The sequence below is a fragment of the Fusarium falciforme genome, chromosome 6 (assembly GCF_026873545.1).
Source record: "Fusarium falciforme chromosome 6, complete sequence".
In the NCBI taxonomy this organism is placed as follows: domain Eukaryota; kingdom Fungi; phylum Ascomycota; class Sordariomycetes; order Hypocreales; family Nectriaceae; genus Fusarium; species Fusarium falciforme.
Window position 1 is genome coordinate 1,115,563 of NC_070549.1, and position 22,553 is coordinate 1,138,115.

At 53.3% G+C, this 22,553-nt stretch overlaps 8 protein-coding genes and 1 pseudogene across 9 annotated transcripts, besides 1 other annotated feature; 4 read left to right on the forward strand and 5 right to left on the reverse strand.

Moving 5' to 3' along the window:
• Nucleotides 1–501: 501 nt before the first annotated feature.
• NCS54_00789600 lies at nucleotides 502–1,334 on the forward strand (annotated as a pseudogene). The gene is made up of 2 exons: nucleotides 502–710; nucleotides 767–1,334.
• Nucleotides 502–1,334: a sequence feature.
• Nucleotides 1,335–1,814: 480 nt separating this feature from the next.
• Nucleotides 1,815–3,540, reverse strand: NCS54_00789700 (Tim44 domain-containing protein; the record flags this gene model as incomplete). Its single annotated transcript, XM_053153301.1, has 2 exons — nucleotides 1,815–2,490; nucleotides 2,537–3,540. 2 exons carry the CDS (start codon nucleotides 3,538–3,540, stop codon nucleotides 1,815–1,817), a joined length of 1,680 nt encoding a protein of 559 aa, XP_053009276.1.
• A 239-nt stretch (nucleotides 3,541–3,779) lies between these two features.
• Nucleotides 3,780–4,568, forward strand: NCS54_00789800 (Hypothetical protein; the record flags this gene model as incomplete). The annotated part of the gene is made up of 1 exon (XM_053153302.1): nucleotides 3,780–4,568. Exon 1 carries the CDS (start codon nucleotides 3,831–3,833, stop codon nucleotides 4,566–4,568), a length of 738 nt encoding a protein of 245 aa, XP_053009277.1. The 5' UTR covers nucleotides 3,780–3,830.
• A 278-nt stretch (nucleotides 4,569–4,846) lies between these two features.
• NCS54_00789900 (PPPDE domain-containing protein) lies at nucleotides 4,847–5,654 on the reverse strand (the record flags this gene model as incomplete). The annotated part of the gene is made up of 2 exons (XM_053153303.1): nucleotides 4,847–5,491; nucleotides 5,553–5,654. 2 exons carry the CDS (start codon nucleotides 5,652–5,654, stop codon nucleotides 4,847–4,849), a joined length of 747 nt encoding a protein of 248 aa, XP_053009278.1.
• A 929-nt stretch (nucleotides 5,655–6,583) lies between these two features.
• On the forward strand, nucleotides 6,584–8,098 carry NCS54_00790000 (Obg-like ATPase 1; the record flags this gene model as incomplete). The annotated part of the gene is made up of 4 exons (XM_053153304.1): nucleotides 6,584–6,658; nucleotides 6,722–6,793; nucleotides 6,850–7,335; nucleotides 7,547–8,098. 4 exons carry the CDS (start codon nucleotides 6,584–6,586, stop codon nucleotides 8,096–8,098), a joined length of 1,185 nt encoding a protein of 394 aa, XP_053009279.1.
• A 2,530-nt stretch (nucleotides 8,099–10,628) lies between these two features.
• On the reverse strand, nucleotides 10,629–11,551 carry NCS54_00790100 (Hypothetical protein; the record flags this gene model as incomplete). The annotated part of the gene is made up of 3 exons (XM_053153305.1): nucleotides 10,629–10,699; nucleotides 10,752–11,318; nucleotides 11,413–11,551. 3 exons carry the CDS (start codon nucleotides 11,549–11,551, stop codon nucleotides 10,629–10,631), a joined length of 777 nt encoding a protein of 258 aa, XP_053009280.1.
• An 868-nt stretch (nucleotides 11,552–12,419) lies between these two features.
• NCS54_00790200 (Hypothetical protein) lies at nucleotides 12,420–12,925 on the forward strand (the record flags this gene model as incomplete). Its single annotated transcript, XM_053153306.1, has 4 exons — nucleotides 12,420–12,463; nucleotides 12,516–12,717; nucleotides 12,768–12,815; nucleotides 12,866–12,925. 4 exons carry the CDS (start codon nucleotides 12,420–12,422, stop codon nucleotides 12,923–12,925), a joined length of 354 nt encoding a protein of 117 aa, XP_053009281.1.
• A 478-nt stretch (nucleotides 12,926–13,403) lies between these two features.
• NCS54_00790300 (Hypothetical protein) lies at nucleotides 13,404–15,198 on the reverse strand (the record flags this gene model as incomplete). Its single annotated transcript, XM_053153307.1, has 2 exons — nucleotides 13,404–15,126; nucleotides 15,191–15,198. 2 exons carry the CDS (start codon nucleotides 15,196–15,198, stop codon nucleotides 13,404–13,406), a joined length of 1,731 nt encoding a protein of 576 aa, XP_053009282.1.
• A 2,650-nt stretch (nucleotides 15,199–17,848) lies between these two features.
• On the reverse strand, nucleotides 17,849–21,923 carry NCS54_00790400 (Hypothetical protein; the record flags this gene model as incomplete). The annotated part of the gene is made up of 3 exons (XM_053153308.1): nucleotides 17,849–18,519; nucleotides 18,579–21,539; nucleotides 21,593–21,923. 3 exons carry the CDS (start codon nucleotides 21,921–21,923, stop codon nucleotides 17,849–17,851), a joined length of 3,963 nt encoding a protein of 1,320 aa, XP_053009283.1.
• Between the last annotated feature and the right edge of the window lie 630 nt (nucleotides 21,924–22,553).

A 22,553-nucleotide genomic window follows, 5' to 3' on the forward strand; every position in this document is an offset into this window, starting at 1 on the left:
CAGTCTCCATCCTTTTTGCGCTTGAAAGGTCGGTCGTCTTGACTGGGCACCCCTGTCTCTTGTATGGCCGAACCTTGACGCCAGCAACCATCTAGCAGGCCTGAGAAATACTTTTTGCCATTTGTTTAGCAGTCCTGCCATAGAATGGAGGGTTTGGACAAGGGAGAAAGCCTGAAGGGTGCAGCGTTGTTGACTGTTGTCCCACACCACCACCCTGACACAAGGGTTCGCCCAAGCCCCTCCATACACTCCGGGATAAGAAGAACCAGCAGAAACACGACAGCAAATGTTAACAGGCAATCAAATTTATTGTCTACAGTTAAGGCGAGACATGGTTTGAGAACCTAGGCAGAAAACAAGCCTCAACCTACCAAAGACGCCAACTCCAGCCCATCCCAGTCCGTGAGTCAACGGCGAGGACTCAGCCCCCTGCGCTAACAAGTTCCACTCTCTGTAAGGCTGACAGCGCAAGCCATGAATATACAGCTGAACGCTTATAAGGCAGTTGGGAGATTGTCGAAGCTCGTCTGGAATCATCGTCCTTTTTCATCACTTACATTGGGAAAAATGGCTGAAAGCTCTTCTTCTTCGTCAAACCCCTTGTACTTTTGGCGTGAGACGGATCCTGTCACGGGATACCTCTCGCAGTGGTACTACTGTCCCTTTCGCGATGACGGAGATGAAAAGAAGACGTACAAGACAGCCGAGCAGTAAGTACAAGTTGAAAAAGGTTGCGAGTGAAATATCATGGTTGACCAAGGTCAAGCTACATGATGCATCACAAAGCCCTCCTCTTCAACGACGAAAAAGTCGCCCTCCAGATCCTCCGTGCTGGGCACCCCCGCGAGGTAAAGTCCCTGGGCCGCAAGGTCTCCAACTTTGACGAGGCCACCTGGAACGCGCACCGTCGCGAGATTGTGCGCCGCGGCAACATGCTCAAGTTTACAAACGCCGTCTCCGAGGAGGGGTTCCAGAAGGGCACGCCCGCCAAGGGCAAGAGCGCGGTTAAGCGCAAGTATGAGCCCATTGAGGGCTCGCTGCGTGAGATGCTGCTGAGCACGGGGGAGAGGGAGATTGTTGAGGCGAGTCCCTTTGATAGGATCTGGGGTATTGGGTTCAAGGCGGCTGATGCAGAGGCTGCGAGGGAGAGTTGGGGTCAGAATTTGCTGGGGTTGGAGTTGATGGAGGTGAGGAGGATTCTGAGAGAGCAAGGTGAGGAGAGAGAGACTAAGAAGCAAAAGAAGGATGAGAAGAAGGACAAAGAAGAGGAGAAAGATGTAGCTGAGAAGGAGACTGACAAGAAGGACGAGGATGAGAAGGACAAGGAAGAATGATACCTCTATGCGCAGCGTATATCCCAGATTGCTTCGTCGGCTTCAAGCCTTGAATATGTATTGGCCTTGAAAACTCAAGGTAACTTTTGGGTTATGATGTCTATAGTCCATCCTTTTCTTGTGAATACTCCCACCCATCTTGATATCGTCGTCCATCTCCTCCATCAGTAATCATACATACATACAAGAAGCCTCGTCCCGAGGCAAGCAGAGCGGCGTGGTTTGTCCTTTTGTTTGCTGATTGTACAGCCCCATACCCATCCCCCCATGAATGCTCATTCGTTTTGTTGTTGTTGTTGCGTCGTGTGTGGTTTGTTGTTCGTGTCGAATGCCCGCCCTGATAATCCCACATGATGGCACATATTGTACAGTTATAAACACATATTAGGCGAACCGTCGCGAACCGCCCTCTTCCGGATATCCACAAAGTGCACCCCAACCCCTGACGCCGGATGTGAATTGATGGATGGATGCAACCCCTTAGTACCAGTCTCGTCCGCTCTTCTGCATCTCAATCAGACGCCATCCCCGTGTCTCGGGGTTGTTGACGTCCTCGGGCACTCGCGTGATGCCGATGGCATAAGTCACCAGCTGCACCTTGTCCTCCATGCCGGCCGCAAGCTCGTTGGTCTTGGCGTTGCGGTAGACGTGGACCTCCTGGGTACGGCAGGTAATGATAAAGACGGGAACCTCGCCGGGGTCGAGCATGCGCGCTCGCAGAATGTCGACGTTTCGGATATCGAGGATCTTTCCGTCAGACTTCATGCCTGCCTGGAGGTATTGCTTGGTCAAGGCCTCGTACACAGAGTACTGAGCGGCCGAAAGCCAGAGCTTCAGGGTCTCAGTCTCACCCTTGACGTAGGCATCCAGCACCTCGGGGAGAATGTATTCTCGGAGTTCCTGGAGGAAAGGCTCCACCTGGAAGCTGGGATCCATGGCTCGGAACTTCTTGATAACCATGGCCGTCTCGTTCTCGGCAAAGAAGCCGGCGATACGATCCGTGATGCTTCGGGCCGTCGACACGAGCGGGTTCTCAGACTCCTCGTACTTACCCTTCATGCTGAAGAGGCCCTGCACGAACTGGTTCTGGTCACGGAAATCCCTCCAAGCCTCCTTCCACGCCGCATCCTTGTGGACCGTCACGCTGGTGCCGGCACTACGTTTGTTAGAAATGTACTCGAAACTGGGACAAGTAAACTCACTTGGGATCCTCCTCCATGACCTCGCCGGCCTTGAATCCCCGCTGCTTATCCATGGCCTCTCGGCGTTTCCGGCGCTCCTCCTTCTCGACCCATCCACCATATCGTGAAGAGCTGCCATCATCGATGACATTCTTGACGTCCTTATAAGCCTCGGTGTTTCGGATAGGCTGAGTAGCCTTGTCCATGGCGTCACCAGTCGCGTTGGCCGCCTTGCGCACGCCCTTCATAACTGAGGTATCCCAGGTCCAAGTAGCGCCCTTGCCGATGGCGCTGGCGGTCACCTTGGCACCCTTGGTGACAGTTGAAGAAACGGCGCCGGTGGACTTCTCGTAGGCCTCGCGAGCACGTCGCACACCCTCGCTCTCGGCGAACTGGTTGGCGGCAGCGCCGATCTGCTTGGTCGACTCATTCCACTCTTGCGACTTCTGGAACTCGGTGTTCATGGTCTCCATGAATACCTGCCAGGGAGTCTTGTCACCGTGAGGAGGGGGAGGAGGGATATCCTCCTTCTTTTCCTTACCCTCCTCCTTGCCTTCCTTTCCTTCCTTGCCGGCATCCTCGCCATTCTCACCCTTCTCACCCTCCTCAGTCTTCTTGGACTGCTCCTCCTCAGGCTTGGTCTCGGACTTGTTCTCCGACTCGGCCTCAGTGGGCTTCTTCTCCTTGGCGTCGGTCGCAGTAGCACCCGAGGCTGGCTTCTCGGTCTTTGGCTTATCTTCTTGAGATAGACGGCTGGAGATGTGGAAGAGGCGAGATTGGACGGTGTAAGTGGGGGAAAGGCGTAGCTCGGAGGGCAGGAAGGAAGATCTCAACGGCGATCGAACTGCACCGGACAGCATTGGGCCTTGTGACCTTGCGCCATCGCGAACGGCATTCTGTGAGAGCTGGGAGGCTAGTCTCCGGTAGGCGGGACATGTGCCGGCGGAGAGCTGGGCGGAGAGCTGAGCGGAGGCCCGTGAGAGGGCCTTTTCCGAGGGTGCCGTTCTTCTTGCGAGGGAGTTCATGATTGCAACAACACAAAGAGACAAGAAGCCCTCCACAGAACACGATTGAACGTGGATTGAGGCGTTTGGGATAGGAAAAATGGACGGTGGAAGGTGGTGGAAGAGGCGCGAGGAAATTTTGGTTTGCGATCTCGGTTCGGGGCGGGAGGAAGGCGGGCGAGACGGCAAAGCCTCGGCAGAACCGCCGGACCCCGGCCCGTTGGAGCATTGGATCGGAGGAAAAATTGGCAGGAGCCGACACCACCATCAAAGATTCGCTCGTTAGTTCACGACCAGGCAATGCGCACAAGATGAGCCGGCCATTGACGAGTCGCCTCGCGGCGCAATCGATCCTCCGGGCCCCCCGAGCCACCGCCTCCAAGTCCTCCTTCCAGATTGCCCGCCCAATCTCACAGACGAGTGCCCGCCGCGATGATGATCTCCCACCTCCTCCGCCTCGAGCACCCCGGAAGAGGGTCCTGGGCCAACCCAGCGCCTCGTCGTTCCTCCAGAGCATCTACGGCAAGTCACAGCCGAACGCCGCCCAGACGCCCCAGAACAATGCCATGGCCAGTCTTTCCCAGAGCCTCGCCCTCAAGGCCCTCAAGAAGACCAATCTCGACATGAGCCCTCTTGGAGGAGGGGCCATGCGTGCAGCACAAGCCAAGGAGGACGATCTCGAGCCATTCCACTTCCACATCTACTCGCACAAGCACAACACCCACATCACTTGCACAAAGCCCAACCGCGAACCCATCATTTCCCTCTCGGCCGGCAACATTGGCTTCCGCAAGTCTCGACGCGGCACATTCGATTCCGCCTACTCCCTCACAAAGTATGTCTTGGAGCGATTGATCCACACCGGCTGGCCCATGAAGATGAACCGGTTGGAGGTGGTGCTGCGAGGCTTCGGTCAGGGACGAGAGGCGGCCCTCAAGGTCCTGATGAGCCCAGAGGGCAAGGTCCTGCGTGACAAGATTGTCCGTGTGGCCGATTCCACAAGAATCAAGTTCGCCGGAACCAGAAGCGAGAAGCCCAGACGTCTGTAAGTGGGCTGGAACTGGGTTGTTCGGGTTTATACTGTTTGATGCTTCAGCCGCAAGAGGTTGGAAGTGAATGTACTATTCATACTCTGTACGACTACTATACAAATGAACAAGACCTAACTTGCGCCGACCTGCAAGTTCCTAGCGAATGAATCTGCCCCAACTTAAAACCATTGGTATCGTGCTGACCGAGTTGAAGGAGCCGCCCAACTCCAAACACCAAAACAAAGTGACACAGCCAAATTGGCTGCAATGCATACCCAAGATCATGACTCCCAGTCCTATCGGCGTGGAAGTCTTTCAGCGGGGGGCAGTCGTCGTCCGTCCGAGTCCCGCACGGCTTGCTTTCCTTTGCCACTACCACCACGCCTTCTCTCCTCTTCACTATCCCATTCTTCATCATATATGCTGCCATCGTTGCTCTCTGTCAAGAGATGCGGAGCAGATGCTCCCAACATGCGGGAATGCTCATCCGAGTTATCGTAATCGTCTAGGAGTGCGCCATCGCTGGTATCGTATTCGGGGGGCTCGATCCAGTCTCGCGGGACGACGCATGGCAACGCTACACCGATACTGGCGGCGCGGTTTAGCCAAGACGGGCCGGGTTGGCCTGTGAGCTTCTTGCATAGATATGATGTGAAGTGGTTGCAGTTCTTTGTTAGAAGGTTGTACGAGGTACCGAGGAACTCGTCCGAGGCCGCCCGAAGTGTCGCATCAATCTCCTGATCGCTCGCAAGAGTGAAGCCGTGTAGGATCTCGCATCGAAATGTGCCTCCGGGAGGCTCGGTTCTGGGCTTTGTCCAGTACACGCCTGTAAGCCCTCGCTTGTCGTGTCCACCGTAAGCGTATTCCCTGCCGTTGATTACAACGCCAGAATGAAGGAGTGAGGCGCCGACTGTCCATAGCACCGAGGAGAGGCGGCCGGGCTATCAATGGCACACGGGTTAGAGCTTCGTCATGAGGTTGGGGTTGGGGAGCTTGTCTCACCGGGAGAAGGTCGTAGACATGGATGGTTATCTCGGTCTTTTGTAGCGATAGCGTTGATCGGTGAGATCTGCTCACCGATGAGCTCTTTTTAGGCCGAGGCATTATGATAAGAGTTGGCGCGAAAAGCGTCGCGATAGATGCGACGATGCGACGTCAGAGTGCGTCGGAGAGCTTGGGGTTGATGGTGTAGCGTGAAGGCGGGGCGGCCGGGACACTGTACGAATATATGGTGGATGGCGCGGAGGGTTGGTGGCTTCAAGAGAGCAAAGAAGATCTCCCAAGACAAGAATCTAGCCAAATGCGATCATGAACAATGAAGAAGGAAGTTTGAAGGACAAGAAAGCGGAGGTGTCCGGCCCGGCTAGATCGACGTTGGTTTTGACAATCAAATCCTCGGCGAAGCAAGCTGCAGCGCCTCCAAACCTAGCTAAGGCACAGTACCTGATTGTCTCCAGGCCCAGGCTGCCGCTACCCGCTGTGATTCACTGCCACTCACCACCTCAGGCATTTTATCCGCGTACAGCGTAAGCGTCACAGGAATTCCAAGGGTCCATCTTTCACTTTCTGCGCACGGTCGTGCCTGCCTACGACATCGGCTGCTTTCGTCAGCCAATGACGTTGTCCTCGGTTCTCATCCGGATCAATAGCTTCTCCGCGTAACCGAAAACTTGGCGGGGCCCAACCTCTCTTACCAGCCAAGGTGGGGTGGAACAAATTCTCATCTCATCTCGCAAGCTCCGTCTCGCAAATAAAAAGAGAAATTTCTTCTCCTTCACTTTTCCCTCCCCTTTTCTCTCTTCCCTTGACGTCGCTCTCGTTTCGAAGCCGTCCAGGGCAATCGAGGTTGGCACTAGCCAACCAATCTCTTCACCACGAAGCCCTTTACCTCTACTCTCACCTTCGCTTCTATCTCCCCTCACTTCGCACCCCGCGCAGCAAGCTCTGCAGCTCTTGGACACGTTCCATCATCTTCGCGCTTCGGCCTGGTCGTTTTTGTTCAACGTCGCAACTACGCCAAGTCACGAAAGAAGATGCCTCCTAAGAAGCAGGTTGTCGAGGAGAAGATCCCGCTGGGCAGGCCCGGTAACAACTTGAAGAGTGGTATTGTATGCTACCCCTCCACTGACAATCGTCATGCCATCTTGATCGCGTGCTAACACCCAAATCAGGTCGGTCTGGCCAACGTCGGCAAATCAACCCTCTTCCAGGCCATCACCAAGTGCAACCTTGGTAACCCAGCTGTATGAAGCCCCTCGCCGCCCGTCGCCCTTAGATCCGGGGTGCTGACAGCATCAAGAACTTCCCTTATGCCACAATCGACCCCGAGGAAGCTCGTGTCATCGTCCCCGATGACCGATTCGACTGGCTGGTCGAGAAGTACAAGCCCAAGTCGGTTGTCCCCGCGAACTTGACCGTCTACGATATTGCCGGTCTGACCCGCGGCTCATCCACCGGCGCCGGTCTTGGAAACGCTTTCCTGTCTCACATTCGTGCTGTCGATGCCATCTTCCAGGTGGTTCGTTGCTTCGACGATGCCGAGATTATTCACATTGAGGGTGACGTGAACCCCACCCGTGATCTCGATATCATCAGCGAGGAGCTGCGACTCAAGGATATTGAGTTTGTTGAGAAGGCTCTCGAGAACCAGAAGAAGAAGACACGCATGGGTGGACAGAGTCTGGAGCAGAAGAAGGCCCGTCAAGAGCAGGAGATCATTGAGAAGATCCTGGCTTGGCTTAACGATGGCAAGGATGTCCGCAAGGGCAACTGGGGACCCAAGGAGGTAAGACTTTTCCAATTGTTCTCATTTCATTGCCCCCTGCTTGCATGATGACAAAAGGCCTATCGGCCTGATCTAATCCCAGCTCGTCGAATGCCTCACCTAAATAACGCTTAGAGGCATTGTGAGATAAACTTTACTCTGATAGCAACATCTTCTACCTGATTTCGTTTTGGATCATGGTCATCGAGCATATGCTGACCCGCTCGTATAGGTCGAGGTCATCAACCCTCTTTTCCTCCTGACGGCCAAGCCCGTTGTGTACCTCGTCAACCTGTCTGAGAAGGACTTTATCCGAAAGAAGAACAAGCATCTTCCCAAGATTGTCGAGTGGATCAACGAGAACGCCAAGGGCGATCCTCTTATCCCCATCTCCGTGTCCTACGAGTCTCGTCTCACCCAGTTCGAGACCGAGGCCGAGGCCAAGGAGGAGCAGAAGAACGTTGGCGCCGACTCAGCTCTGCCCAAGGTTATTCTCCAGATGCGCAAGACCCTGCAGCTGGGCAGCTTCTTCACTGTCGGACCTGATGAGGTTCGATCGTGGACCATCCGCAACGGCACCAAGGCCCCCCAGGCTGCCGGTGTCATCCACACTGACTTCGAGAAGACCTTCATCCAGGCTCTCGTTTTCAACTACAACACCCTGAAGGAGCTCGGTGATGAGTCCGAGGTCAAGGCCAAGGGCAAGGTCATGACCAAGGGTAAGGAGTATGTCGTGGAGGATGGTGACATTCTTCACATCAAGGCTGGTGCCGCCAAGGGTTAAATGAACAACATCCTGCCACTGGTCGTATTTAATTCTATAGACAAAAGTTAAATGCAACGATGTGATGAAGTCAAACTTTGTTATGCTCCCCGTGTCTGCATGTTGCTGTGATCAATTGTTGAATGGACGGCCATGTATCTTGCGTGTCTTGTCATACCTCTGGAACGATGTTTAGATCCGCTGTCGATCTTTCGCAAACGCTATTGTCAGGCACACTCCAAGCATTCTTTTCGCAAAATCTTCGTCCGACTGGCTGAGGGTTAAACGGGCAAGATGTCGGCGAGACGGCCCTTGAAGATGTTACAGTACTGCCCAGGCCCTCACTGAATCACGCCACACACTCTGAGTCTTGAGAGCACTTCTGGATACACTCGTCCAAGCTCAGATCCTGGAACATCTGGAGTCTCAGCGCAGCACTCCTCCAGAAGCCCTGAGCCGAAACGCAGGGTGGTCGCGAAGGGCGTTGAGCTCGGGGGGTTGGGTTGGGACACTTGCGGAAGTCGGGGTCGGATTTGCAGAGGGACTCAATCGATGTTGTTGTCGTGGGCGCAGATGAGGTTTGAGTCGTCAAGATGGTGAAGTCTGGTGGTTGACTGGGTTGTTGAGGCTTTCGATGTGAGGGAGGTGGCATAACTAGGCCTGCATGAAGAGGCCTTGGCCCCAGTCACAGCCAAAGCAGTGAAAAGTGTCAGAAGCTTATAGCACAGCATTTTGAACCTAGTGACAGGAAATGAGGAGAGTGGAGAGGGAGTGTACGAGGGCCGATGTGATCTTTGTAAACACGCACAACAGACTCTCAGCTGAAAGGCCTCTTGGGCCTAGCAGTTGGCGACCGACTAGAATGGGAGCTCTTTCGTAGATGGTTAATAACGGCATCTCACTACTTTGTAGTTACTGGTCATCTGTCTCATCAAACGGTTATTGTTCAAAGCCTCGTAGCTGGCCATTTCTGGCAGAGGCGGCCTCGAACACACACAGTTTTGAAGGCAAGGAACCATCAGACCCTAGACGTCAGACACAGTACTGGGCGGTACGCTCCGCGGAGCTGTTTGTTAGAGGTTGCCTCATAGCTTAAAGCCAGCGGCCACCATGTCAAGATAGCAAGACGCCGTCTGGGTGTTAACCGCACAGGAGAAATTGGTGGCTTCTGCCGTTCAGTGGGCTTAAGCTATACACATAACATTGGGTGTTTGTTTGAAGGTTATCACGTGAGAAAGAAGTGGAATATGTCCAACTGACGAGACTTGCAACTGAACAGCAGTTCCATGAGATGCAATAAGAGCTTCCAAAGTCTCCCAAGCTTCAATCTGCTGAAGGAGTCTCTAGAAAGCTCAAGTTGGGGATGTTAATCCTTGTTCCGCGCCCTTTAGTCTTACCATTTCGTAAATAGTAAAGTTTTCAGAGGTATCTAAGAAAATGCTACGGCCTTGACATGCTTTTCACTAGAACTCTTCTCTAATACATCCTGTCGACCTTGAAGTATTTCCGCAAGTTAGCAAAACCTGACATTGGTGTACTCGAGACGCTTAAATGAAAGCAGTTGAGGGTTTTCCAAACTTCTCGGACTTGTTGAAAGTTGAACAAAGTACATTTGGGATAATTTCATCACCCATATCTGTATAAACAGGAACAAAGGACTAGACGAAACTTGGCATTTGCTGATCTTGCCCCAGCCTGTCCAGAATAACAACACCACAGCCAATTACGCTGTGATGAGTGAAACCTGCTGATTACTCTATGTTGTATAACATAGTTGTAACTGGGCCGCAACAAGAATGACCAGCCTTAGTTAGACTGGTGTTTGAAACAAAGCCCTTGGACCCTCTCTACGCTGGCATGTGCTGGAGGGCCACCGGTCCAAGTCGATCACAATGTATTTTCTTCCAGTGTCTTGGTTAACAGGACAGCCTGGATAGCTCCCTATAGCCACAGAATTAAGAGATGTAAGTGCTAAACTATCAATTACTCAGATTTTATTTGGGGCAAGTCGGAAAGGGCTTATCATTGTTGTGGCGGCGGAGGTCGATGACGACAAAAATCTGATATTCGCCATCCCAACCATATCTGACAGGAGATGACATCTCTACAAAAAGCAACCGAATCCACGACCCTTTCATCTAGAGTATATGCCCTGGTTTAGACCTAATAGCAAGCAAATGATTCGGAGAAATCGAACATGCAGAACCTGACCCTGCTCCACCCATTGGTCCCCCTCGTTCCCTGCATGAGAATGACACATCATGATCTGAGAATCCTGCATGGCAGAACCTTATAGCATCATGAAATGGCAAAAAAGAAATTGTTTTGCCGTCAGCAAGACTCGAACTTGCGTTTTCAGTGCTTCAAGTTGACCACAAACTGATGTACTAACCCCTATACGATGACGGCTTTTGTTTGATGAAACACGAAGCTTCTATACATTCTATATACCCTCGCTATCAAGCCACCTTCCCCTCCACATCCAACCTCCATGTTTGAGCCAACTGTCTTTATGGGGCACATGTTTGTGCTCAACTTTGATGTCTTGGGTTTAGACAAAGTTGCCACTTCCGGTGCAGCGAGAAAGAGGAAACTCCTTCTTGGAGCAAAGAGTAATGGCACCTACCAGGCAGTTAGTTAAACCATATTAGCCAGAAGCAGCATCGTATCTTACCAGAAACCCACTTGATACCAGCATACTCCTTCTCCTCAAAGGAATCAGCAGAGAAGGTACCCGACTCGGTCTGCGAGCCAATGCAACCCTTCAAGACCCTGCCATACTTTCTAGTCTTGATAGGCTTGGTGATCATGACTCCCGAGTAACCGTCAGCAACCTTGGCAGCAATGTTGATGCTCGCAGAGGAAGTCCAGGTGCGGCTGTAGTCGACACCAAAAGATAGGCCAAGCTTGTCCTTGACGACGGTCCAGTCTGCGCCACCGCTGACGCTCACGCTGTTGCTGACACTGTAACCGGAGGTGACGGAGACGGTGATGCCGTCGCCGGTGCCGATGATGACGGGGGACATTTGCACGTCCCAGTCGACAAAGGTCTCTGAGCGGTCTGTGACGACAGCCGTGGTCAAGTCACACTGACGCTTCGAGAGAGAGCTGTCGTTGCTGGACTTGGGAGCCTTGAAGGGGTGGGAGGGGGCAGGGAAGGCTTCAGGGACTTCTGGGATGTCCTCCGAGATACCGTCGGATGCAATGAGGCTGTGATAGACACTCTCATGGACAACCTCCACTGTTATCTTGTCAGTATTCTAAGCACCATGGTAGAGGATACAAAGTTTTGCCAAGGAAAATCAAACCAATGTGAGGTGGGATGTGTCACTTACTGCGGCCTTCACCGTAGAGGATGACCTCTTCCGGCTGAAGGATGTGCTCCGGAGTCCACTTGGTGCTGTTCAGTCCATGGAAGGGAGCAGCACTAACAGTGGTAGCCAGGACCAAGCCCAGGAAACTGGAGGAGAGCATATTGACAGAGACAAAGAGTGTTGAGAGAAAGGACTTTAGTAGAAGAGAGAGATGGTCTGCTGTGTAACTGCTCTTTTCTGAATTTCATCGCGTCTCAACCCAAGGTATTATATCACAAAACCTATACGAGCCCCATCCTGTTGACTGCGCTTCATGAGTTGATTCCATTACGAGATAGAGATGCCGTCTTTTCCATTGTAGATTACGATCCGTCTCTCAACTTTCCTCATCTATCGTCCTTCTAGAAACAACCCCCTGTCAAGGTTTCCGCCCATCTCACAAAACCCCTGCCAACAACCCCCCTTGTCACCTGCCAAACTCTAAACCGCGCGTCAAGAGACGTCACTGGATAGATAGAGATCCTAAACGGTCCTCACTAGGTGGGGGCTTATACTTCCACCAATGCCAACAGATGTAGATCTTGTTTCGGTTTTCATCTTGGGATAAGAGCGGCGGAGGATTGCAAGGGCCATCGCATTGATTTTCGGAAACGCCGTTGCCTTTTTGCCGTCTTTTGTTAAAGATCTTCATGACGTAGAGATAAGTCTTGTCTGTTTTAAGAAGGTAAGGCTGATAACGTGGCCGCGTGGTTTGATATCGTATCCTCGAGAGGCATAGTTGAGGAGGCCATCGTGAAACACCAGTCGTGGGGGGATTTGATGAATACGAGGCGGTGACTCCATTGAGTAATCTGGTTGACTTTGAAGGATTGTAAACGATATGGCTCATGGGGTGTTATATACCGAGTTGAGCCCGGATCATTATCTTGAAGACTAACCGAAGTAGCACTCCCTCTCTCTCTCTCTCTCTCTCTCTCTCTCTCTCTCTCTCTTCTTCTCTCCCTCATCAAACTTTTCAACAGTTCAACATGAAGTACACCACCATCACCGCTCTCCTCTCCCTCATCAGCGGGTCAGTCTCTCCCGTTAAGCCAACACTTGGAGGCTTGCTAACTTGCCTCCAGAGTCTTTGCCGATTTGCACAACGTTGCAGTGTGCGTCACTGGCAGAAAGTACTCCTCCATCGGCGGTACCCCCTTCAGCGTCAGCTACACTTGGGCAAAGGAGTTTGAGATGCTCCCAGATGCCACCAAGTGTGCCTGCGAGGCCTACAGGAACCGCAACACAGGTGATAACCAGTGGGATCAGTGCCCTGACTGTACCTTTGTAAGTCCTCTTCCACTTAACGAGTTTCTACTTGACTAACGGTTGTACAGGATGGCACATACTGTAACTCTGCTGGCTGGCACATTGGTGGTGACGAGGTAAGAAGTCTTTTTCCCAAAACTGACTCCAGATCTAACGTGTTTGAAAGATCACGTACTACTGTGAAGAGATCTGCCATGCACAGGGAGCTGAGGCCAACCCCAGCTAAAGAGCTGGAAACTGAAAGTGGAAGTTCACGTAGTAGCGTGTAGTTGAGTTTACTAGTTGAAAGCTGGGACGTGCTTGGTGGATTCCTATTCTGGGGGGCGACGATCGGATCCCGTACGCGTGGGCAGCGGTGTAAATAACTCAACTTATACTTGGTTTGGTGCCGTTTCTTCTAAGGCTAGTTACTTCTGGGAGTTGGGTTTGTAGATCTCGCAGTAAAGCACCCACTTGACAAGGCATAGTCAAAAGCTATGGGCAAGTTGACACGACGAGGAATAAAAGGACCTGCTAGATTTGGACAAGTTTTTGTTGATTTGATTAAATACTAAAGGAATTACAGAGAGAAGAAAAAACACAGGCTATTTATTCGTGACATCATCATTGTCTTTTTCTATCCAATTCATCCATTCCCGAGGCGATCGTCAGCGTTCAATCATCATTCGCAACCAGGCGTTGATGTTTCTATCAAAGAAACCATCTTAGATGCCGCCGTATCGAACACCTCGCTTTCCAAGCTCCTTGCGGCCAATGGCATCCTCGGGCCAGACCCAGCCGCGACTCCGCTTGGCCTCCCGCTTCTCAGCCAGCTGAGGTTGGGGGATCCACGAGTCTCGGGGCTGGGCCTTGCGACGGGTTCCCTCGGCGGGAGCACCAATCTCGGCGCGCCAGTGAGCCTGTCCGGCAGGCGTGTCGTCACTGGCGAGCTGGCACAGGCCCCAGAGGGCGAGGCATGCAGTCAATGGTGTCTCATGGGGGAGAGTGGAGGCATCTCCCTCAGGCGCGGATGAGGCAAGCTGGACAGAGGTGACCTCGAGGTCACCAAAGAATGGAGTAGTCTCAGTACCGTTGCGAACGAGAACCAGCTCGATCTCGGTAAGAATGAAGCCGTAGCGGCATCCATGCTCGCGCATAGCATGGTGGATGGCGGCGAGGCCGCGAAGGTACTCGACCCGCTTGATGTTACCCTCGACGCGCATGCCAGTGTTGAAGCGGTCGAAGCTTCGGACAAGGCCGACAACACGGGCAGTGGGCTTGCCGCCGAACATGGCAGCGGCAGTGGCAGACTCGCCAGCACCATTGGCGACAAACACGAGGTCATTGAGGCCAGAAGTCTTGGGGGGCACAGACAGGTGCAGTGGGCGGGTTGAGGACATGGCCAGGGCCGAGTTCAGCTTGGGGAGGTAGTAGGAGGCGTAGATGGAGTGGAGGGCAGCCTCAGTCTCGGGGTGGCGCGAAGTAAAGGCAGGTTGAGGGAGCAGAGAAGCCGGGACGGGCGATGTGAGCACAGCAGTGGCACCAGGAAGAGAGAGGATGGTGGCAGCGTTGAAGGAGGACCAAGAGCGAATGTTTCGGACGTCCCACCAGAAGTGCTTAGTAGTAGCATCGCGAAGAGGGAATGAGATGGTGCGGACCAGTGAGGCTGCAGGGTTGGAGCAAGTAAGGAAGCTGATGAGGTTGGTGTTGGGGGTGGGGTCCGGAGTAGTAGAGATGCTCAAGGGGGACTGAGAACGAGGGCTGTAGTTGTATGAAGCGAATCCATAGTCAGACTGAGGCTGAGGAGTAGCGATAGGAACGTATGTGGGCATCTGACGGTAGGTTGGGTACCCATACTTGTCAAGAGTGGTGTTGTCGAGGCTGGAGGCACGACGCGAGTGGGAAGAGCCCGAGACATGAGTGGCAAAGTTGGCTGGGGAAGTAAGGAGAGCTCCGGACAGATCGTCGGTTTGGCTAGAGAATGAAGTGTTGACAGAGGCAACAGTGGCGGGAGAGTCAAAGGTGATGGCGTGGATGGACTCGGGGTTGGTGTAACTGCGAGTGTGGCGGGATGGCCTGGGGGCAGGAGGCGTCGTCATGCGGTAGTGACCACAGGGAGTAGCGTCAATGTCCTGGTCCTGGGAGCGGATCTTGGGGAGCAGAAGAGGCCCATGTTGGCGGACAGGAGGTGAAGCACGGGGGGGAGTGGTGAGACGGGAAGCAAGAGATTCCGGGTCGGACTCGGCAGAGGCGGTGGAGTAGACCGAGACCTTTGAAGATGAACGAGAGTGGCCGGAAATGTGGCCGGCAGCATTAGCAGAGGCCGAAGCATACGCCATGTCGAGGAGAGCCTGGTCAAAGGGCACTACGGGCATAGCTGGAGGCGGGCTTGGGCGCTCAATCGAGGCCGAAGGAAAGTTGAAGTCGAAGGGCATGTCGACTGCCAGACTGTTGGGAAAGGGAGAGTTAGTGGTTTGGTATAAAAGATATAATGTGGGATGGGATGGCTTACGCAGACATGTTGGGCGGTTGGTATTAGTGGTCGTATGTCTATCGATGCAGGTGGTGTTGTATCAAGGTCAGGGATTAGGAGGCCAGCTCCAGCAGGTGAGATGCAATCGTGAAACGGCGAGTATGGGGAGTTTCAGAGAGCAAGATGCCTCGGTTCGTGAGGCTTGAGAGACAGAGAGATGGCCTTGTGTGTTGTCTTTTTGTTGGTTCGGACGGACGATTATGGTGCGAGGAATGAGACGACGAGCAAGTGATACCGGACCACAAAAGCACAGGAGAAAAGGAAAAGGAGAAGGATGAGATGATTGGTAAAAGACAGGCTGATGATGAACCGAGCGAGTATGAGAAATGAGACCCAGGGCGAGGCCGTCTTCTTATGCTCGTTACAAAGCAGTGCAGAGCAAATGGTTGGCGATGGGCGGCTGGCCGGCAGGGGACCCATCCGAACTGGACGAAACAAGAAACATGGCAAACACGCAAGAGAATGATGTGAAACACGTCTCTTCTTTGTCTGCCGACGCGCGGGGGGGACCACACGCGCGCTACTGTCGCTGTCTTCTTGGTGTAAGTTGACAGAACGAGATCTGGCGATGCAGACATGTACAGACAGGGCCGTGATTCGCCGGCCCAATGATATTGACACTGTACCCACAGCGGGCGCTTGGGTGCGTGGTCCAAGTGCGAGACCAAGAAGTGGACTGTGCGACCCCGGCCCCCGGTTCACACCCAAATATTCCCATCCACACGGCATGATCCACGGATCCCGGGGCCAAGGATTCTGGGCTTGGCCCCGTTGCTGCACGACCCCGGTCGCTGAATGGCCGGGCGCCTATGACTCATTTTTAGATCCTGGACCTTCGGCAAGCTAGGGCAGCTTTTTAGCTCAACGCTCCACAAGAAGCTGTCGTCCATTGCGAGAAGCTGGAACAGACGCGACAGAAGTTGAAGACGCGACTCACATCTTGAGTAGATGACCGTGTCGTGAATTCAAGACTTCCCAATATTTACTACACCGCGTTCATACACAATTTTCGTTGCAAGGGACAACCGACATAGCCCTCTCCTCCTTTCAGGGTCTATGCGAGTCCCCCGCTCTTTTTTCATGTACTCTATCTGTATGCCCTCTATAAGCGCCAGTGGCCAACTCATAGTACATTACATACACATACATACACATACACAAGGCTACAGGTCTGTCTCACTCAATCGGAGAAAAAATATGAACCCAACCCTCAGAATAGAAGCAGCATCAGACTTTCACTCTTTTCTTTAAGGGGTCCCCCTTGACACAGTCTACATAGTGGTCCCGGCCAATCTCTTAACCGCCGGCGTTTAATCTATGTCGTGAACCTCGAACGGGCGCCTAACACTCGCCGTTCTTCCACCGTAGAGACCTCATATTAAAGAAGCGCACCGCCAGCGGTTACGGAGATTGTCCTCGGCCCACTGTGTCTCTCTTTCTTCCTCCGTCTCTCGCTCTTTTTTCCAGCACAGCCTCATTGTTCCGCCCCCGCCCTTTTCTCGTGGGGAAGAAAAAGACCACCAGAAGCCTCGGCGCGTAACCACCACGTCGTCCTCCCTTGAACTTGTCTCCCATTCGCTCGCAACCACGCGCCTGGACACCACGCGCCGTGGACCAATCGGCTCCGCGTCCCCTCCGCCTACTCCACGGCGGGCCGTGTCTCGCGAGCTGTTGCAGGGAATGAGTGGCTCGTGGCCTTCTGCAGCACCGTGGCTTCTGCTTCTCTAGCTCCCTTCCGTACGTCCCTAGCTCGAGCTCTGTCTGCTGCTTTTCTGCTGCTTGTGGTTTCATGTTTCAAGTTTCACTCGATCCTCGGCGATTCCCTATCCTTGTCCTAGCTCTTCGCCCAGCTTTGACGGCTCTGCAACGCCATCTTCGCGAACAGACCAGCCTTTGAATCCTTTTTCGTCCCTACTGCAGCTTGCTCTGCTCCACTTGCCTCTTTGAGCACCCATGCTACAGACCAGCTGTCCATCTCGTTGTCTTTTTTCCGGTGAGGCGTCTCTCGGGTATGCACGATTGAAGGGAAGGCCTGACGATGGTGGTCTGGTGGTCCAGGTTAAGCTTCCATTTTCATTGTCATTGCCATTGTCCATGTCGTGATATCAAGTCCATAGAACACGAGATACAGCTATCTCTGCATGTAAAGCAATATGCCGCCCTCCTCAAGGCCATTATTCTATATAGACATTAGGCCTATAAACTCCATCCAAATCTACCAGACCACCAAGAAATATCTAACGTCGAATACTAGTATATGGTAAAAAAGGTGGCCTTTGGGGTTACACAGGAGACACGAGCAAGCCTCACCAAGCTATCTTCTCCCATCCATCTCCTCCTCCCCAACCAAACATGTCTCAAACTCACGGGGTATCCATCCAGTCCTTCCCTCCCTCCGCAAAGTAACTCGATGTACACTCAACATCCCTAGCCCCTCCTCGTTCCAGGTGCAAGGACCCGCATGCAAATCGCCTCTGAGCTTAGCTCGACTCGTCTTGTCTGTGCTGCCGTCGCGGTCTGCAGCTACCCAACGCGTCTCTCTTTTCCCCATATCACGCGTCTCCCTGGTGTTGTGTCTGCCTGGTTCCCCATATCGTGGATTTGACAGTCCATGTATCCACTCCCAAGGCTACCCGACTATCCAACCTCGCCACCGCCCTCCGACTCATCCATCGCCGCCGGTTGCGCTTCCGTCGCCTCCCGTCTCGGTGAGGAAGAAGCTGGTGACCTCGTCCCGTTGCCCGCTGCATGTGTCTCCCCTTCTCCGTTGTCTGTCCTGATTTTCCGGAGCGCCCTCATCATGCCCTCCAACTTCATCCTCTCTTGCACCACCATTCCTCGCGCGAATTCCCGGATCGCCCGGCGACCTAGCTTGTCGTGTAGTTCCTGCCACCCTGCAAGTTCTCCAGCTACTGTCTGCTGTGTGTACCGAAGTTCCTTTGCGATGTTGGCGGCTTCTTCCCGAGACTTCCGTGCTCGCTCTTCCTTCTCGTCATATAGCCTTTGCCTTGTATCATCCAAAAGCCCTAAGGGCCACCTTGATTTGTTGAGAGAGTTAAAGTTCCTATCAGCCTCACGCTTCGCGGCTCTCATCTGAGATATGAGAGACGGGGGTCGTGACAGGGATGCCAAGAGAGCCTGCACCGTCGATTGCAGTGCCAAGAGTGTCGAGTGAAGAGTCGCCTGAGCATTTGACTGGGTCGGCACGATCGACCGCACATATGTTTCAAACGCCTCGACGTGCGTGGTGGGGAGGAACTGCAGCGTTGAAACAGCTCGATGAAGTAGCACTGACGAATCGTACATGTCTGATGCACTGTTAGTTCATCACCGTTCATTGGAGCACGGCGTCTCATGAAATACGTACCTGCCACCACAAGCCCAACGTTGTTGGCTCGTCTCGTTGCGCTCTTAGTCGAGTAGTTGACGCTCCTAATCATTTCTCGGGCATGGTTGACAAACTGCTCCACCTCTCTCACATCCTCCACTGGCTCATACTCGTCTCTCACCTTCTCTGATCTGGTCTCTGCCTTGAGAAGAGTCCGCTGCTCCATCATATCCAGCTGTAGCTCTGGCACAAGAAAGAACTCCCATAGCATCTCGTGGGTTGCGAATGTCGGATGCATGAGCATGATCTTCAAGAACCAGTCCGCTCGAGCTTGCATGTCCCGCAAGATCGCTCGCGAAGGCTTTGACGGTATTTGGAATGGCGAGCGCACATCGTTGAGCGATGGAATCCATGATGCCGGGTTCTCAAGTGCCAGTAGGTTTGGGAGGTGCTCAAAATCAGAGAGCGAGCGGCGACTAGTCGTGACCGTATAGCTGTCGTGGTCCGTTGGTGCAGCCGACTTTAACACCAACCGTACGGTTGCGTCCTCCACAAAGAATGCCCTGACCACTCCTGTGATACGGGCATCCGGCCCCGGTGCCATGCTGAAGAGGGCAAGGTCGTCAATCTTGTTACGTACATCGTCGTCCTTTGCCAGTTCAACGGCTGTGAGGCCTCTAATCTCCTTGGCTCCCACGTCCACTCTTGGGTCAGCAAACAGTGAGCGAACCATGTCATATCTGCCGTATTTGCTAGCAACCATCAACGCCGTAAATCTCTTATCGTTCGTCGCATTGACGTCGACATCGCAGTACTGCAGGATCCTCAGGGCGAGACCTGCATCATTCATAATGTGCAGTATCGTGTTCCCCTTATTGTCGATGTGCTCGTCGATGTGCAGGGGTTGTCCGTCACGCTGGTAAGCCGCCGCTACGTTCAACCCAGCTTCAACCATCTCGTGGTAGTTTCCGTGGTCGTAAGATCGACAAAGAGCGAACAAGGGTGTTTGGCCGTTCTTATCCCGTTGTCGCCATGGTATCAAATGACCGATTCGTGTGATTAATGAGGGTGCGTTGAAGAGATAATGACCACAACTGCGCCCCCAGATGTCTTGCTGCGCCAGATATGATGTGAGCTGCTTGGGGGTCGTCGACGAAATCACAAAGTTGATGGTCATGTCTATGATTTGCGCATTACCGAGCTGGATGGCGGCGCTCAGTAGGGTGGTATCCTCGTTGTTCATGTCGTCAAGAACAAAGGAGGCAGGGAAGTACTCGGACAGAGAAAGCAGGTACTTGAGCGTCTCTGCTCGTTCGGCTTGGATAGCCATCATGAGGACAGATTCTCCAAAGGCATTGTTGGTTTGCGACAATCGGGCAACAGAGATGTCTCCCTCCAGGGCGCTCCCAATCGTGCCTATGCTTCCAGTACGGGAGTGGAAAGACACCTCAGACGCCTCCGACAAACTTCGAGTGTCCATGGACACCCTTTTCACCCTTCGTATGGGTATCGTAAAGTCATGTGAGTGTGTCTCATTGTCACCATTTGCTTGGAAGGGAAACACATGGCTCAGCCCTGAGCCGTGGGAGAAATGCTCGTACTGTGACAGGACCAATGAGGACCTCCGAGACCTGGTTGGGCCTGAAGACCGTGTGTCATTCTGAAGGCTCAACGCAGTCGATGGCCGACGGCTTGAGATGGGAGATTCGGACAAATCGTCGTCATCCGCAGCAGCGGCATCAGGTTCCATGATCTTTTTGAGGTCATCAAGAGTTCCGGTCTTTGCGGCATCCCATAGGGCTTTATTCCTTCGGCTTGCGCGTCGCAAACCCGCTGAGTCGAGGACTAGATAGGCCAGTACAGCTTCGAACGTGCTCAAGGCATAACCCAGCTCGCCACTGTCGACATCATCGATAAAGATAAAATTCCGGACATAGATCAATCGAGCCTGGAGCTGCTTGACCTGAGATCGTATCACAACGTACAGAAGGAATGAGACCAATGTGTCCGCGTTAACAGTCATGATAGGCTTCTCCGAGGACGAGTCTGATGGCACCGTATGTGACTTGGAGGAGTCTGTTAGCTGCGACACAATCTTGATCGTTGACAGCAAGAGACCCAGCATGACCTGCGGGCATGTAGCTGCAGAGATCTTCTTAAACTCCTCGATGGCAGGCCCGAGCTGGATGATGAGGTCATGTTTCGCCTTGGAACCACCATCAATGCCAATACCCAATTGAGAGATGTCGATGAACTGCATCTTCTTGATCTTTGCTTCGAGCTCTAGGTCGTATGGTCGCTTTAGAGCGTTTAGCCTAGGGAAAAGCTGATTGTGAACATTTTCCGTGACATAGCGCTCAATCAGCTTCTCAACCAAAGGACCTGTCAGGTCTGTCGTGGCTCCCAACAAAGATAGTTGCTGCTTGTCGACTCCTTGGAAAAGGTCGATGGCAGCTGTAACGGCAGTTTCAAGTGATGCTCTCATAATGTCCTCGTCATCTTCGGCGTAGAAGTTTTCCATGACTGGAAGCCTGCTATCATCGCCCGTACCCGTCTTTGCCGACATGCTGCTGGATCGAGCTCGTTTCATGGCACTGGTAATAGGCCCATCCGGTTCAGGGTCTGGGATATGCTCGGCCGATGGCGGAGGAGGTAGAGGCTTGCGGAAGACGTTGGTGAACTCGAGGAACAGCTTCTCAAGGCCGGGCTGCATCTGCCTTGCGATCATGGGGAAGTTGTTGAGTAGGTCATGGAAGCTCTTGATGTCCTTCTTGCGTGGGGCGACATTCTCGGTCGATTCGGCGTTGGATGTCTGCTTCTGCTCGTTCATCTTTCGCTTCCTAATGCCAGGAATGAAGACGGCCGGAACAATCTTGTTCTCCTCCCAGATGCCTACAAGGGGCCTGGAGATAAAGTAGAGAAGCCATTGTCGTGGCTCAAAGACGTCGGGATAAAATACAATGTCGTTGAGAAGTTGAGCTTGCGCGAGTGTTTTGAAGCCTATATTCAGTGAGCAAATGCACGCTTGCGCGGCGCAGTTTGAATTTACGCACCCTTGTTGCTATATATGAATGTGTCCTTGATAACCACGCTCTTGCCGTTCAGAGTAGAGAACTGCTTCGCCTTTCCTCTCACCTCGCGCAGGTTCTGGGCGCCGTCCTTGGATCCTGCTGCTCCATTCGGAGCAGGCACGCGGAGGACATGACTGGCGAGAAAGTCCTCCGAGGCGATGACCTCAGCGGGGGCTGAGCCGCTCTCGGTCTCGCGGAACGTGAGAAGCACATCCGTCGACGGGACCAGTAGGATGTGATGATGAACCGGTGTGCACTGGCTTGGGAGGGAGCTCTTGAAGAAGGCGGCCAGGAATGGGTTTAAAGGTTGCATTCATTCGACTTGTGGCCGGCCGTGTCGAAGCTTGGTCGACTCCCCAAGGTCGCGACGTCAGGGACGTGGAGGAGGGTTAAGTTCGCGGGGAGATGACGCAGGACGTGAACGGATCGATCGGGATCGAGACACATGCAGAAGAAATAGGTTTCCTTGGGCTGAGGTCGAGTTCGTGTAGTTGTTTATGGCGCGATAGAGGTATGGCTAAATTTCATGACGGAGCGACTCGAACGAGGCATGCGGCGATAACGATAGCGATAGCGCGCGGTCGTCAGGAACAAAGGAGCTATTGCGGAGAGCGAAATGAGTTCGGTGGAGAGTGCGAGTATGCGCGTGAGCGTAGGCGGCGGGAGAGAAGGTCTCGAGTGACTCGGTCGTCGTCGTGTATGGAGAAGGATATCGCTTGGCTAATCAGGAGAGCTGTCGATCGTGATGTAGTCTAGATTGACAACGAGTGTTGGGAGGCTTGAGATGGAGCTGACCTCACTCACCCAGTGGAGGCACACAGGGCACGTTGCGGTTGTTGGAGATCGTCCAACTCTAATTTGTACTGGTACATGAGCTTGGCCTGATGTCAGGCATGAATGGCATGTTGAACCCCTGAGACCATGTACCGAGACTCAATCTGCT